Source organism: Plasmopara halstedii (assembly GCF_900000015.1).
Source record: "Plasmopara halstedii genome assembly, contig: Scaffold_3120, whole genome shotgun sequence".
Lineage (NCBI taxonomy): Eukaryota > Oomycota > Peronosporomycetes > Peronosporales > Peronosporaceae > Plasmopara > Plasmopara halstedii.
The window spans coordinates 26,833-43,041 of NW_020190023.1; the positions used below are offsets into that span (position 1 = coordinate 26,833).

Genomic DNA, 16,209 nt, shown 5'->3' on the forward strand with positions numbered 1-16,209 from the left:
TAAGCAGCGCGTTTTCGCAAATGCCTCTAGAGGCGCCCTGATTTCCTCGGGGCCTTGCGCAGCGAGGTGTTGCACGCCCTCAGGGCCAAGCAAGGTCATAAGCTTTTTAAGCCCGTCCTTCATACCCTGAGGCAAAGAGGGAAATTGCTCCATCCTCACAGAGAATCAGTCTAATCTACTCAGGTGTGAATTGACTACAAGCGCTACCAAGTGCAGCGGAACTGCCGTAGCTTTGCGCTTAGAAGAAGCGTAATTTAGGTGACCGACCTTTCGTTCTATACTTAGAACAAGTAGGAGTTTAGCAAATCGCAATCCGCTTACTCCAAGAGTGATAACAACCTTAACACAAGGCTGATAAACACTTCCGTCTAACTTTAAAACTGATTTTTATTTATTTTTATCTGCGGCAAAGCCGCTTAATTTTAAATGCATAGATTTTACTAAGTTTGTATAGTAAAATCTAAATACATGTATAACTACTCACTATCCAGCCCCGTACGTTATTCTTGTTTGGGTGTGGTCACACCATGCCCATCTGGTGTGACACACACACCTGTTACCAAGGTATGTGTAGCCTTGTTACAGGTAACCCCACTTTTGAGTGGGGGAGGGTGGGATCAATTTTATTCCACATGCTGTGTGAACCACATTATTTCACGTATGCTTAGCATGAATTATATATCGTGCATGGCTGTATATTCCTGAATTCTGTTTCTAGCGCTTATCAGTTTAGGGAAGGTGTAAGTCCTATTAGCCACGTCGTGACATGAGCAAGCTCATAATCTGATTTGCGCGCCAACGCATCCGCCAAAAAATACTGTCATGCTGACTATCGTGCGCATACACTCGATCACCGCTGTTAAATGGATGATGTGATTCTCTTTATCCGTCCATCCGTGCTCCGAACGACTGTGGACGAATATGTCGTCAAAGTATGTCGGTGCATACGCCCAGTGGGGCCTGATCAACTCAGTAACAAGACGATTAAATGTTGCTGGTGCATTTGACAGCCCTTAGGGCATCATAAGCCACTTCCAGATCATTCCGCTCGGAGTACTTACCGCTGTAAACGATTTATCACTTGCTCTCAAGGGCAATTGGTACTACACATCGACCATTCGGAATGCGCTGTCCTTTGGACATCCCACCATGTTTTCTCGAGAACAGCCTCTCTAGAAATCGGCGTCTGTGAAGAAATGGCGGCAGCGTTAAGCTAATTGTAAGCGTGAACGTTACGCCACTTGCCGTTCGGTTTCCGAACACAAATCGTGGGTGTCGAATGGGAAAACTTGCTGTTACGCACCATTCCTGCGTCGTGCTTCACATGGAATAAGGCGTCAATGACGTCACACTTCTCCTTGGGCAGGGGCTATTGGCGTGCTACGCAGTATTTGGTTCCCGGGACCAGGTCAATATCATGACGCACACCTCGGTCCTGAGGTAGAATCGACGTCGGGTCTTTAGAGACGACGTATTGACATTCCTTCACACAAGAATATTATGGATTCGAGGTATCCTTCAGGATCGACGTTCCACATCGTCCTATCAGCACCCTCGTAATGTCTTCCAGGACAGCTTCATCAAGAAGCGACGACGAGTTAATCTGCTCGTCCGGTCGTATAATGACCACTTCGGCCAAGTCGCCTGCTTTCAAGGCACCGTCGAACTCGTCGAAGGACATCTCGTCCAGCTCAAGTAGAGCATTTTCTGCAGGAATAACCTCGAGGATGATGTTGCCGCCTTTTTGCCCCGCCAAACCGTTGACGAGGGTGTATAGCTGTGCGCTATCGCCTACGATAGACACATCCTGGGTCCAGGTCGACGCCCGGCGTCGCTGCCGCCACTTCACAAAGGTTGTACGCCTCGGCGAGACCAGTGTGAACACACCCTCAGCGTCGTCCAGTGTTAGCCCCTCTTCCCGCTCCATCGAAGCCCTGATATTATTAACAACGTCCGATGAAGAGCTGCTAGCTCCACAGTCTTTGTCCGGTGGATAACGTGCCACTCCACGTGCATCAGGAGGGTCTTGCCCTCGATACCTCCGGCTCTGCCCAACCATGCCACTCAGCGACTGCTTCAAAATGTGAGCTGTGCTCAGTGGGGGACGTGCCATCCACGTGAATCTCTAGGGCCTTACTCTCGATACCTCAGCTCTTGGTCGAGCGTACCACGCATGGCATGCAGCAATTTCTCTGTTACTTAAATAGCGCTCAGTGGGTTACGTGCCACTCCACGTTCAGCCCGCGAGCCGCTCGAGACTCCTGTGCAATGCACCTTCGGTGTTCACCAACCCGGATACTCCGATCTTCAGCACGTTGACCGTCGCGGTCCAGTGTACGCGACAATAGCGTTTTTACCACCTAGCACAGGTGGGTTTATGACTCACCAAAAGCTCCACCAGAAAACGTGCGCGAAGTGCCAAAGGTCTTCGACCTCCAGTCGATCCATGGCTCATGGTGTTCCAGCCATGCCATACCAACAATGAGGTTATACCTTGAATCCAAGCCTAAGACTAAGCAACACATCTCGCTATCAAAGTCAAGAGACTTGACACTGAGGTCCACAGGGACCTTCGGCACCGCGACACATGTTTCCGTCGCTAAGCGAACAGTGACGATGTCACTCAGCCGCACCTTCAGCGCCTCAGCATACAGCTGAGTTCCCTCCATCGTGGAGCATCGAGCCCAAAGCCCCCGAGTCGATCAGGATCTTTCATGGCTTCTCAAAGCTCTTCACGGTCGCTTTTACGACCAGCAAGCCGGACTTGCATTCATGTTTCGTGTTCAAAAGCACGGAGCTCTACGGGGCTGGAAACTGCTGACCTCTACCTCATTGTGGCTCAACCCAACCCAGTTCTTCCCCAGCAGCCCAGTATAGGTGAAATCCATCAGCTAAAGCCCGCTCGACGAGCTGCTAGGATGTGCATTCCAATCAAGTCGTGTCGACTTAGAGCTGAAATCGGCATTCAATGTCACATTCACTGCTTCTTTAAGAGAAGACGGATGCACACGGAAGACATCCATTCCGGCGGAGGCCCTCCATAAAGATGGTCACTGTGACCGCCTCGGGAAGAGGATCGGCTGTCATTCTGGCAATGAGAGTACGCAACGCTTGGAGAAATACCACCAATGCCTTCTTGCCCTGTCGGGCGGCAAGGAAGCGCAATCGGACGCGATATGCCTGGTTGGGCAGCGAGAACACTCGCAAAAGCTGCTGCTTCAGCTCCGTCCTGGAGGGAAACACCGTTTCAACCAAAATGCCGCACGTCAGTGTCAATTCTCGCGCTCGGCCCCCAAGCTTGGAGATAGCTAGTACCATGCGCTATTGCTCGGTCTGGATCATGGCGAACGCCTTGCCCATTCCGACCTCTCTCACCCAGAGCAGGAGATTCTCTCTATCCTTGTCCTCAAAGGTCTTACTTAACCAATAAACTGCTTGGGTCGGGGGAGTCATGTGTCGTCGACGATCGATCGACGCCGAAATCTTCTGCTGTAGGTGCTCTAGCAGCATTTTAATTTCCTGAGAACATCTCTAGGCGCGCGCTGATCCTTGCGAAGCGAGGTGTTGCACGCCCTCAAGGCAAAGCAAAGACATCAGCATCTTTAGCCCGTCTTGCATGCCCTAAGAGAATAGCTCCTTCCTCACAGAGGGTCAGTCGTTACGACTCAGGTGTCGATTGACTACAAGTCCTACCAATTGCAGCGGGGCCGCCGTAGCTCTTTTGCTTAGAGGAAGCTTACGAAGGTCTCAGGCCTTACGTTCTATACTAGAACCAGTTCGAGTGCAGCGGATCGTGATCCACTTACCCCAAGAGTAATTACAATTTTAACTTAAGGCTAATTGACTCTTCCATTTAGAAAGTAAATTGTATCCCTCGGTTTTATTTGCGGCAAAGCTGCCTATATCTACATCTATAGGTTTACCTATCTATATAGTAAAATCGAATTCGAAGTATAACTACTGGCTGTTCCAGCTCACGTACTGACTTGTTGTTTAATGTAGCCACGGTCCTACCATCTTGTGTAAAACGCACCATTGTGTGATCATACCATATTGTGTTACTGACACTCCATAGTGATGCTCGGCAGTCTCTAGAACTTGTTTGGGCGACAGGTTCAACAACTGTCTCATTTAGTTCGGCCTAATTCTGAAAAATGAAAAACTCCACATATGAGTATCATAATTTCGTAAATGAATAACTTTGCCAAGCTTAGCCGGCGTTTGACATTTTCGTTCGCTTACATGCATATCTATCTATATTCCGTTTCTTAACACTTTTAAAATAGCAGCACTAAAAAGTTTCGAAAGATTTGAGGATCGAAAAAAAATGCTTTGGTTTAAGTTTCAGTTTGGTCCATAAATAACGTGTATTTTTGAAACAATCTACATAGATCGGAAACGTCGTTGGTTAGGTGTCGAATCATGACATTGCTGATAGTCCTCGTTTTCATCTCTCCTTGGCTGCAAGCTGCATCGTGCTGGCGGCAATGGACTTGGAATACCAATGATTCAAGCCCCACAGCGAGACGAGGACATTCATTTGTAACATTCGCGAATCAATTAATAGTTTTTGGGGGACGTGCAGAAGATACCACGAAATCACATTTACCGAAGACGTACGAAGTAACTCGTATTAATGGATCGTTGGAATTTTTATCCTATGAAGATAAAATTGCGTATGAAACGGAAGCGACAGAGGTTTCTGTGGCTGTTTTTTTTAACGACATCTGGAGCTACGATTTAAGTAAGGATCGTTTGCGCACCGTTGTGCTACATCTCACTTATCCATGCTTTCGTGCTGACAGATTGTACCAGGTATGCCGACAATGGATGCGTAGATAGTGGCTGGAAGGTCTTAAATTCGGGAGCCGAGTGGGGTGGGTGCAAAATGAATAAGAGTACATCGGTCTGTACCCATCCATCAGAGCGATGGATGCACAGTGCAGAGGTTATTAGTGACAATACAATGGTGATTTACGGGGGCTTCGGCCCTATGTGCGCTGACTACTGCAGCGATTTATGGCTGTATGATTTCAAACAGGGATCATGGACTGAAATGATTGAGCTAGATAGTAGTCGACCAGGTCCAGGAAAAAGATATAAGCATTCCAGTGTTGTCTTGAACGACAAGCTGTATGTGTTCGGCGGATTTCGTCTTTGGCATGGATTCGCACATGAAAATAGCGAGGAGAATGACTGGAGTGGATCAAATCAGTACCCGAGAGGTGGTTACCTAAACGACCTTTGGGTATACGATCCGATCAAGAATACTTGGATGAATATTACTGAAAAAGTCGAGTGCAGTATAGAGTCGAGCGTGTTTACCGATGGAATATTTAATGACATTGATATAGAGTGCGAAGTGACGTGGCCCCCTGGTCGTGCTGGTCATACATCAGCGATCTATGACAATGCCATTATTATTCACGGTGGGTATCGTACGTTTTTCCCATATCCTACGACAACGAGTGCGGGTGCAGGACGTGGCACACGCGTTGGTAATGCGGTTGGCTTTACGCCATATCCAACACATCCGTACTACTTGAGTGACATGTGGAAGTTTAATATAACGACAGGAATCTGGACTGAAGTTATAGCAAACGGAGAAGCTTTACCAGCAGCCAGAGTGGATCATAGCCTCGTAGTTGCAAACGATGTATTTCTTCTATTTGGCGGCTACATGACCAATTACTATTTTGACGATACATGGCAATACAATGCTAGTACGTATCATCGTTAACGGCAGCTAGATCTTGTGAAACTCACTTGTTTTTTATCGCTGTTTCAGGCGCAAACCATTGGGTCGAGCAACACACGTTCGTGCACCCTATTTATCCTGCATCCTGCATGGATGACTTGCAAGATCGCCGTCTTCCGCACAGCGGTGGTTACGCCGCCTATGTCTTCTCTACACTGCAAGCAGATAATCTGAACGATTACTTGTTCGTCGCTGAAAATCATTACGGCACGAAGACGGTACGCAATATTCGACACTATCAAGAATTGTCTATTATCACTGTCTACTGTAGTTTTCAGTATTTGCAGAGCCAACTCGCGGCTCTGACCAGAATAGCGTTTTCATCCAGCAAGCACGACGTCAAGCACCAGGATGGGATGGGTGTCGAAACCGTATTGACGGACGAGAAGATTTACCTGCACTTCTTCAATACGAACATCCATCCCAACGCTCTGGACATAAGAGTGTTTACTACGAGAAGGATCAAAAGATATTTGTCTTTGGCGGGTATGGCTATGAGCGCGAAGAGACATACCACGACGCAGTTACATTTGCTGCTACTTCAGTAGGAGACTTATGGCAGTACGATCTTAATAATTGCATTAAAAACTGCTCGTTACACGGCACTTGTCTATCTGGGAATTGCCGGTGTAATGACGGCTACTATGGTGAAGACTGCTCCAACTTTTCCTGTCCCGGATCATTTTGTACTTACGTCGACACGCATCAAACTCAAATCTGCACTCATTGTTGTTTTTCGGGCTATGAGCATACGAGCAACGACTCATACGTTGAAAACGTGCAAAAATACCCCTGCTTGGCTCACAATGTGCATTACTCCAATGGGATTTGCGATGGATTTGGAATGTGCATTTGTAAGCCGCCATTCATCGGAGATGACTGCTCAATTCGAAATTGCGCTAATAATTGCTCCGGACATGGATACTGCTCAGTCGAATTTCCAAACTCTAGATGCATGTGCGATGAGGGCTGGTACGGCAAATACTGTGACACACGTACGTGCATGGAATTTTTTCGTTTAAGCTCTCCTTGAAATTACACTCACATTGATCAATGATAGAAATGTGTCTTAACAACTGTTCGTATCCAAAAGGGGAGTGCATCAACGGAAGTTGCTACTGTGCTATGGTATATGAACCATACAACAAGACACTCGAGTACTTTCCGTTTATGGGCGAAGACTGTTCATATTTAATTCCTTTTGCGGGTGCAATTTCAAGTTTGTTGAGTACGTCAATATTCTTGACCTCTTTTCTAGGAGCAATCTTGATTTAAGTCTTTTAGAATTTGACTAGAACTTTTGTTAATAAAAATTGCTGTACGTTTAAGTGTCTAGCTCATTCTTTTTCCAGTAATGTCTGTCGTTTCGCTGGCGACTCGTCACAACGGAGATATCGTTTGCAGTGCTAATTTGAAGGCTAGCAGGGTTATCTTGTGATTTCTAACATCGGATGGCAGGTTATAGGGGTGCCTACCGAGAATTTCAACATGGTCATATCATTGATGACGACGAGGACGAAGATTTATATGAAGGTTTTAATTTCAGCATTGATCTTGCCCCACCGCAGACGGCGTCCACAACCAGCTTCATGTCGTCGTCCTATGCAGGTTATAACCTCCCCGGAACAGCCTTCAGGTATAAATCTTTCTTGGTCGAATCATATTCGGAAAAAAATCTAATAGTCTCTGCTCGAAAGAGCACCATCATCTCAAATGGGTCGACCGATTCCTGGCTCGAGAATGGGTACAGCTCAGCAATCAGGCGATGCTCGACCCATGACCTCTGTGGCTGGAGCTGGTTTCTCGGTAAAGTGGCTTTTGCATACGTGTAAGATTTCTAGCACTGACAGCTGCTGGTGTACGCTTATCCTAGTCAAATCCACGCACTGCAGGTGGTCAGAGATCGTTTGATCCGATGGGAGAAGCTCGAAAAGCGGAAGCAGCACCTGCTTTGATCGAAAAGACTGAAAATTCACCGAAGGAAGTCGCCAAGGAACTCGAAAGGACAGTAGATTCGCTTATAGAACAATCAGCCGTACTTATTTCTAAGGAACAGTTCGAAGAAGCGCTGCATTTAGCTAAAGATGCTGGACGTAAGGAGAGAGCGTTTAACAAGCACTGTGAGCAAAGTGGATTGGCGGACATGGTGAACATCGATCTGACTTATGCCGTCTTTTTTAACCTCGCGAATGCATATCATTTAAATGGACTTTGGAAAGAGGCAATACAGTCATACACGCCGATCGTAAAAAACAAACAGTACGCACAAGGCGGTCGGTTGCGTGTTAATATGGGCAATATCTACTTTGAACAACAACAGTATCCTACAGCCATTCGCATGTATCGCATGGCGCTTGATCAAATTCCCAATACGAGCAAAGAAGTGCGATATAAGATCAAGCGAAATATTGGTGCGGCGCAGATAAAACTGGGTCATTATCAGGATGCAGCAGCGACATTTGAGGATATTATGGAAGGAAACGCCGACTTTCAGTCTGGTTTTAATCTCCTTATTTGTTACTATGCCATTGGTGAGCATGAAAAGATGCGACGAGGATTTACAAATCTTATCACCATTCCAATGGAAGGAATGACGGACGGAGACGATGACGAAACCGGACTTTTTAATGAATCGAAGCATGATGACGAGCGTCATACATCGTCAAAGGAACATCTTCACTTGTTAAAAACAGACGGACTGAAAGCTGAGATTCGAGTGAGGAGAAAGAAAGCCATGGATTACATGTTAGTGGCTGCGAAATTGTGTGCGCCCGCGTTGGACAAGAAAGATTGGTTGGCAGGTTTTACGTGGGTGATTGACGTATTAAAGCAGGAAAACCATGAAAGTCTGGCGAGTGAAATGGAGATCTGCAAGGCGCATCGGTATTTGAAGGAAAAAGAATTTAATGGGGCAATTGAAGTGCTCAAAGCTTTTGAAAAGAAGGACCCAGCACACAGAGCCATGGCAGCGACAAACCTCAGTTATCTTTATTTTGTTGAAGGTGACACGACACAAGCAGACAAATACGCATCAATGGCGGTGCGACATCAGCGCTACAATGCTAAAGCTCTGGTAAACAAAGGTAATTGCCTCTATGTGAAAAATGAGTGTGAACGAGCAAAAGAGCTATTTCTTGAGGCTATTGGTGTTGAAGCAGACTGCGTTGAAGCAATTTACAATCTAGGCCTCGTCAATATTAAGATGGGTGTAATAAACGAGGGACTCCAAGCTTTTGAAAAACTTCACAGCATTGTTCCGTCAAATCCTGAAGTTCTTTACCAGATCGCGAGCCTTCACGACACCTTAGGCAACTACAGACAAGCAGCAAAATGGTTTAATATCCTTCTGTCATGCCTCGGTAGCAATGATAAACGTGAACGACACACTAAGAATGTTGCAGATCCCGGTGTGTTAGCTCGTCTGGGCCAAATCTTTAACAAGGATGACGACGAGACACAGGCTTTTCATTACCATCTTGAGTCCTACAGACATTTTCCCGTTAATTTAGATGTTATTTCATGGCTGGGAGTTTGGTACGTTAAGAGCGAGTTATACGAAAAGGCCATCCAGTTCTTTGAGCAAGCAAGCCAAATTCAACCCAACGAAGTTAAGTGGCGGCTTATGGTCACAAGTTGCTATCGACGAATGGGTTCCTACCAAAAAGCCATGGTTCTCTATGAACAAATTCATCACGACTACCCTGAGAATCTTGAGTGTTTGAGGTATCTAGTTGCTATTTGCAAGGACCTTGGGCAACGGTGTGACTCATTTCAGGCAAAATTGGCGAAGCTCGAACGTGAGAATGCTTTAAGCATACCACCACCGCATCAAGCTCCACCGATAGGCATTGATCATTCCTCACGAGATATCAATGTTGATAGTGACGAGGAACCACGAGTATCAGTACCATATTATAGAGCGCCACAGGAACAGTTGTCTCAGCTGCAAGAACCTTCGTCTTCAAACTATAGTAATAGAGTCAGTACGTCTGAGTCTCGAGCTCGTGACAGTGACAACAATAGCCGAAGCGAGTACGTTGCACCGTCAGCAAATAGATTTTTAGCTCCCACTTTGGCAAGAACATCGCAACATCAAAAGCAACCAAGCAAACACGAAGGTTCGTCAAAAAATGTCAAATGCCTTCATTTGTCTGATCTGTATTCTGTACTCTGTGTAGAAGTGGATGATTGGGGAGACGCAGATGTAAGTAATCTCTTAGGCTAGATCGAGAATCAACAAGCAAATGAAATGTTGTTAACTTGTTTTTTCTTCGGGTAAACAATTAAACCGAAAAATGGAATATCTTTTTCGTCGAGATAGAAAGCAGTATATGAGACATAAAAAACTTAGTCCTCTGTCAGCTCGGATTACACCGACCGACTAAGTCGCTCAGCACTTTGGATCTCAATCCTCATACCACTTTGTTTGGCTGGGTGGCATAAATCGATAGCCTTGTAGACGTGAACTTCATTAAACGCTTCGTCTTCTGGCTTACATCCTTCATCCAAAAGACGATCCAGCTCAGCTCGCAAACGGCTGAAATCAATTTTATCATTGTCGCCGTCGTCGTCTACTTCACTATCTGTGTCAACCGAATTCGCAAAAAGCGGAGAGTTAGGTGGTGGAGACGGCCCTTTCAGCTTTAACTTATTTGTTGAACGTGATAGTGCGAGCGTAAGCATGATGAACTGATTAGGGTGGAGGGCTCTTGGCCTTGAAACAATTCGAAGAGTGAAACGAAGTCTAAATTTTGATCGTCATTGCCTTTCAATCTGAATGATGTTTTTTATCCATGTAATCTCTGGATCAGACTTTCTCTTTCACACGAGCTTAAAATTAAGCGTGATTTAACAATCAACTAAGGCGAATGTACATGCATAATTGAAATGATTATGATGTAAAATCAGGCTATTGAAGTTGATGACTGCAATAAAGTCTCATGCCTTAACTACCGCGAAACACTTTTCTGTCAATAATTGACAATTTACGCTTAAATTCTGTTATAAATACTCCCCATTACCGATCCTGTGGTGCAGTGGTTCGCCGCTCACTTCAGGACGAGGTCCCGGGTTCGATCCCCGGGGCCGGGTAGAGTCGGGTTAAAGTGTAATAAAAAACCCTACAGCACGTGCTTGACATGGCTTACACGACCCCTAAAAAGGGGGGGACGTAACTCATCATATAAATACTCCCCATGTTCAAACTACATCATTTACATTTGGATACGCCTGAGTTTACCCTAAAATAAAACGTGCTTAAAAGATCTTGGGGGGCGAGAAACTTGAGATTCAAAAGGATCGCAATGCGGTGTCCACGGAGATGACGGAGGTGAACATTTTTATGGTTGAATATATAGATAGTTGCCGAACAACAAAGGCAATCGCGGAGATAATCACGGAGACTGACACGACGACCGATGTCAAGACAGAATAAACGACTGAGATGACGAGTGATGTCCAGACTGTGGTTCAAGCTTTGGCGATGTCAAGCTGTATATCGTATTGAATAACGGCTGTGATATTGTGTATTTAATCCTTTTACATATGATACAGTTGTATCACACGTACAATCGTACAAAATTCACGTTTCGTGATTTCCCATAATTACCGGAAAGTCGGTATCATAAAGATGCAGTGAAAGAGTACACGTTCGCACCTAAAACGTGCTAGTCCAAGCAAAATGCATCCTGTATATATGTACCCTTGGGATGACATAGCAAACTGACACTGTTGTAATCTATGAGGCTATGGGTTTCAGTCCTTGGTTGATGCGGACAATTCCAACCTATGTTTTTTTTAAATACGAATTCTGACAGTCAAAGCTACCTCTGGCAATTTCGTTGTCACAGTTATAACCTCTTTATCATTTTTTTGAGCGTAGACAAGTGTGTTGGCTGCAAAGAGTATGTCGCACAGCTTTTATCGAGGACGCTCTTACTCTCACAGTCTGCAGTATTAATGGGCTCAACAGCCGTCTATACAGTGCCAACCCAAGAGATTTTGCAGAGCAACCCGACCGTTGAGCAGTGCGCTGTGATCATTATCATCGGAGTTGAGTACAATTTCGCGAGTCTACACTTTTACAGTTCAATCGGATGGTTCGCATAGATGAAACTGTTTGGAATAGCTTAGATTATTAAGCAGATGCCATGTTTTGTAATGCCCATATAAAAGGCTACCCAAGCAAACTACCAAGAGAACTTTGCATCTGGATCTTGAACGTGTTTGGATCTCTACAACCACTATTTCAAAAAAGTTGTCGAGACAGGGAATCTCCAGGACATCAAACGGAACCTCGACAGCTCGATATACAGAAAGTTATTGATAATCACATCACAAGAGTACCCGGTTCTGGCTTTGAGACGATCATCAATGTCCTTGCCTCTCGTGAAGATGTTGATATCACCATCATGCCGCTAAAAGTGCATCGGAGAAGGCGCATTAAAGCGCCAAGACGTCCACTCAATCCCATCGGAGTGACCAGATACTAAAAACCCGCTTGGTCATGGAACGTCGTGAAGGTTTTGTCATTTAGTTCTAAGATTAACGCCGCAGTAATCTATCAGCGTATACATGCACGAAAGCAAGTCGATTCTACCATGGCGTCAAAGATATTTTTCTTGTGTGGCATTAAAAATGCTGGCAGCATCATGCAACTGTTCAACTGTCGCAAATAATAAAACATACTAATAATCGGCAGAAAATTGGTGCTAAAAATAGCACGATTGGCCAAAAGCCGTTTAGATTGGTTATTTTTTGCCCGAATCGACATGGAATTATTTAAAGTTGCTCCAGGCTCATGCACCATTTAGATAGGCTTGTATAACGGGAAGTGCCCGTCCGTATACACGCACTTACTAAGGAAGACTTAAATTGGTTAACACGTTTCACGGCGTGTTGCTCGTCTCTGCGCCAGCGCTTCGGCGTCTCAACGCAGACGCTGCAAAGACGTCTTCAACGACGCGATTCACGCGCTCAATTTGACCATCTGTCTGCGAATGGCTCGCTGTTGACATAGTCAACTTGGTGCCCAGCACTTTGAAAATTGTCGTCCAAAACTTCTTGAAGCGTGGGTCTCTGTCAGGGGCAATTGACTCCAGGAGTTTATGTTGTCGAAAGACACGATCCAAAAACAGTGCCGCTATACCGTACTGCCGCAAGATGAACCATCTTGCTCAAAAGGTTCACAAAGACGAGTTGCCCGCCGGCTCCTTCGGAGTTCGCTTTGAACAATGCAGAGCATTCGTCTACCGGCCACACGCCGTTTTACGTTAATGGGCTCGTCCATCTTCGCGTCCCGCTGACGCCGCCATCCCAAGGCTCAGGACTTGGCGCAGGAGGAATACCTGAGCGGCTAGCTGATGTCAGCCCTCTCACTGTTCGTAAAGAAGTCGATGACCAGACTGTAAAATCTTCGACAAGTTCGCGGTGCGATGGCTGAAAGCTAGGACATGTAAAAGGAATATGCAGCCTGAATAGGTAGAGAAAACGTAAAAACTTTGAGGTCGAAGACCTAATTTTATAAAGTGCTAAACACTTCCTACCCATGCAATTTCTGCTGTCTATAAGATGAAGCTCTGTCCACGGTTTATCGGACCTATCAAGTTTGTGGCCAATCGGACATTGCAAATACGCTAAACCTTTCAAAACGGATGCGCACCACCCGGTGATTCATTTGGGCTTGCTTAATCCGTACCGGAATACGGCGCAAGTGAATGCGGAAGTGCTGATGCGGGGCGGCGACAGGCGCTCGACCACCCAAAAGCTGAAACAGCAACCGATTATGAGCAGGGAGTACAACGAACTCCATCTCCAACGGTGGCATGCGCTCCACCTTCGCATGAAGCGAGAGATTCTTCGCTCAACGGCTAGGAGCCGCATTGATAGAGCGCGTTAGTACTCAACGTAAGGCAGTCTGTGCACAAAGTGCCCCAAGCTCTCTAGGTCTTTCGCAAAGCGGTATGTGACTTCAGCAAGATGCTCAGCGGGTGTTTTAATCGCGACAGACCTCGTCCTCAAGAGCTCGACTAGCATCGCGAGTCACTGGACGGCGATCGACCCAGTCGTCATCGTCCGCCGCCGACTCTTCCCGACAAGAATGGTGGTGTCCACTATCACGTCGAACGCCTTGTAAGTCGACGTCGTCGCCAGGGTCGAGCCCAGCATCTTGTGAAGTGGCAGGATACCCCGACTTCGAGAATTCGTAGAGGGTTTGAAGGGCCATTTCGACAAGACTGCCCAGACGTCGTAGACGCTTATGATCATAGGGAGCATGCCGTTCCGCGCCCCGCACTTCTGAACAATAGCCAAAGAAGCCGAAGGACCATGCTATGAGCTCAAGCTATAGCCCTGACCTGCTGTGGTCGCAGACTCACCCGTGTGAGAGACCACAGAGCTCACGGGAGTGTGGTGGATGGACTAAAACGTCGCAGAGCGACAATAAGAAGGAAGTCAACGACGCGCCTTAACTTTGGCAGACTTAAACCAAAGATGGCGCTCCACGCGCGCGTCCATCTCCTTGCGGATCAACTAGATATTGTACAGCGATTATGGTTTGCGCTGCCGTCGCACCCATCGCTCAAAGTGCTCTTCGTCATCTGCAGCGGTTTTACCAGGGGCGAGCAGCACAGGAACCGTCCGCATCATGGGTACAGGAGCGCCTCCTTTTTGAGCACGAAGTCGAGTGCGGTACGTATCTACCGGGATTACTTGAGGAACCAAGAAGCGAGCTCGGAGAGCATTTTGATCGTCAATCTCATCTAATGTAGTGGCCAGGGGCCCGATCAGGTATCCGCCCAACGATCGAGTGATAGAGTCCTTCGATTCGATAGCGGGATCCGCCAAGCGGAAGACGTATTCCTCACGAGGGTCAAGGACCGACCGTGGAAGCACGCGCATTGGAGCCGCGTGGGGACTGCATCCAGCTGTTTCTACTGTACCTCGTCGAGGTTATTGTAACGACACGTTCGGAAATCGGCCACAGCGTCCGCAAGGTTTGAACAGGGCTCACGTTGCGCCGCTGGGGCACCTAGCCCTCTTCTTCTTCTCATCCTGCGAGAGAAATTTTCAGCTCGTAGTAGAATTCCTCCAAGTCTTCGACGAGGTAATCCATCGCCCGTGGCGGGTGAGGTGCGTGGTCGGGAGTAGAAATCACGTCTGTGCTCTTGGTTGATAGACCCTGTCGCCGACAATGCGCTGTGCGGTTCTCAGTTACTGAAAGCTTGGTCTGCGCTTTTCTTGAAGTCACGGACGTGCTGTCCAAAGTTGCACCGCGTGCAGGAGCGAATGAGGGCTCTTTCCGTGGGCGTTTTCATAACCAGCGAGGCTGGGTGTTTTCCGTGTCAATGACTCAGGGCTCATTCAACAGAGAATTTTGTGAGAAAGGTCCTGGTGATGTTGTGGTGTTTAGGAACGCCACCCTCGTTCGAGGCAATAGTTGAATGTGAGCTGAAAGTGTTCACAATCTTGATGAGGGAGAGTGTAACGGGGTTTCACGTGCTCTGGTATGAAGGTTGTGGGTCACACAATATGGAGTGATCACACAGTGATGTGTTTCCACAAGATGGTGTGGCCACACAATAATGTGGATCCACTCAAACAACAAGTCAGTACGTGACTGGAACAACCAGTAGTTATACATTTAATTAGATTTTACTAAATAAATGGGGATTTAGATTTAGGCAGCTTTGCCGCAAATATCACTGAGAAATACAGTTTAGGTGCTAAACGTAAGACTTAATTAGCCTTGGGTTAACGTTGTATTTACTCTTAGAGTAAGTAGATTACGGTCCGCTACACTCTTACTTGGTTCAAGTATAGAACGAACATCACTGACCTCAACTTAGCTTCATCTAAGCGAAAGAGCTACGGCAGCCTCGCTGCAGGTGAAGTACAAAACGCCCACGCACTGCACCCCCCATTTTCGTTTATCAAGAGTAATGAGGGGCCAAGCAGCATCGTTTGATGTATCCCTTGCGAGTCCTCGAGTCCCAGAAGGTACAGAACGCCTGCTGGCGGACAGCTGCATCTTGTGGTGTTCGAACGCACCGGAAACCATTCCTTAGGGAATCTACTCACCTTGAGGTAAGTGAGGGCCACAGGACCACATCTCAGAGTTGTTGGATAACAAAGATTTATGTTCTGGCTTTGTGAACCCATGGAGAGCTCTAATAGAATCAAAAGAGTTATACATAATTGTACGACGCACGACTGTTGAAAACAAGAGACAGCACGCGGACGCATTAAAGATGCCGAATGTAGACGCGATAGCCAGGCGACATGCGACGCAAACACTAGTCTTGGTACCGGGGGTTCTTTTAAGTCCTCCTGTGAAAAAAAAAATTATGTCAGCTTATAACATTGTCTGGTGTCAGACTATTTTTTCTAAATACGAACTTTGTAACGGGGTTACATGAGAGTGACCCGTCACTCTCCCAAGGGAGCTGTGGTGT

The 16,209-nt window shown here is 46.6% G+C and overlaps 3 protein-coding genes across 3 annotated transcripts; 2 read left to right on the forward strand and 1 right to left on the reverse strand.

The window, feature by feature from the left end:
• Positions 1 to 4,422: 4,422 nt before the first annotated feature.
• On the forward strand, positions 4,423 to 9,983 carry PHALS_07564 (TPR repeat-containing protein; the record flags this gene model as incomplete). Its single annotated transcript, XM_024721053.1, has 11 exons — positions 4,423 to 4,744; positions 4,806 to 5,723; positions 5,789 to 5,976; positions 6,030 to 6,244; positions 6,321 to 6,753; positions 6,819 to 6,915; positions 7,111 to 7,161; positions 7,217 to 7,394; positions 7,456 to 7,564; positions 7,632 to 9,876; positions 9,937 to 9,983. 11 exons carry the CDS (start codon positions 4,423 to 4,425, stop codon positions 9,981 to 9,983), a joined length of 4,803 nt encoding a protein of 1,600 aa, XP_024586191.1.
• Positions 9,984 to 10,126: 143 nt separating this feature from the next.
• On the reverse strand, positions 10,127 to 10,441 carry PHALS_07565 (uncharacterized protein; the record flags this gene model as incomplete). The annotated part of the gene is made up of 1 exon (XM_024721054.1): positions 10,127 to 10,441. One exon carries the CDS (start codon positions 10,439 to 10,441, stop codon positions 10,127 to 10,129), a length of 315 nt encoding a protein of 104 aa, XP_024586192.1.
• Positions 10,442 to 11,716: 1,275 nt separating this feature from the next.
• On the forward strand, positions 11,717 to 12,293 carry PHALS_07566 (uncharacterized protein; the record flags this gene model as incomplete). The annotated part of the gene is made up of 3 exons (XM_024721055.1): positions 11,717 to 11,856; positions 12,027 to 12,180; positions 12,243 to 12,293. The coding sequence occupies 3 exons, from the start codon at positions 11,717 to 11,719 to the stop codon at positions 12,291 to 12,293; spliced, it is 345 nt and encodes a 114-aa protein (XP_024586193.1).
• Positions 12,294 to 16,209: the final 3,916 nt, after the last annotated feature.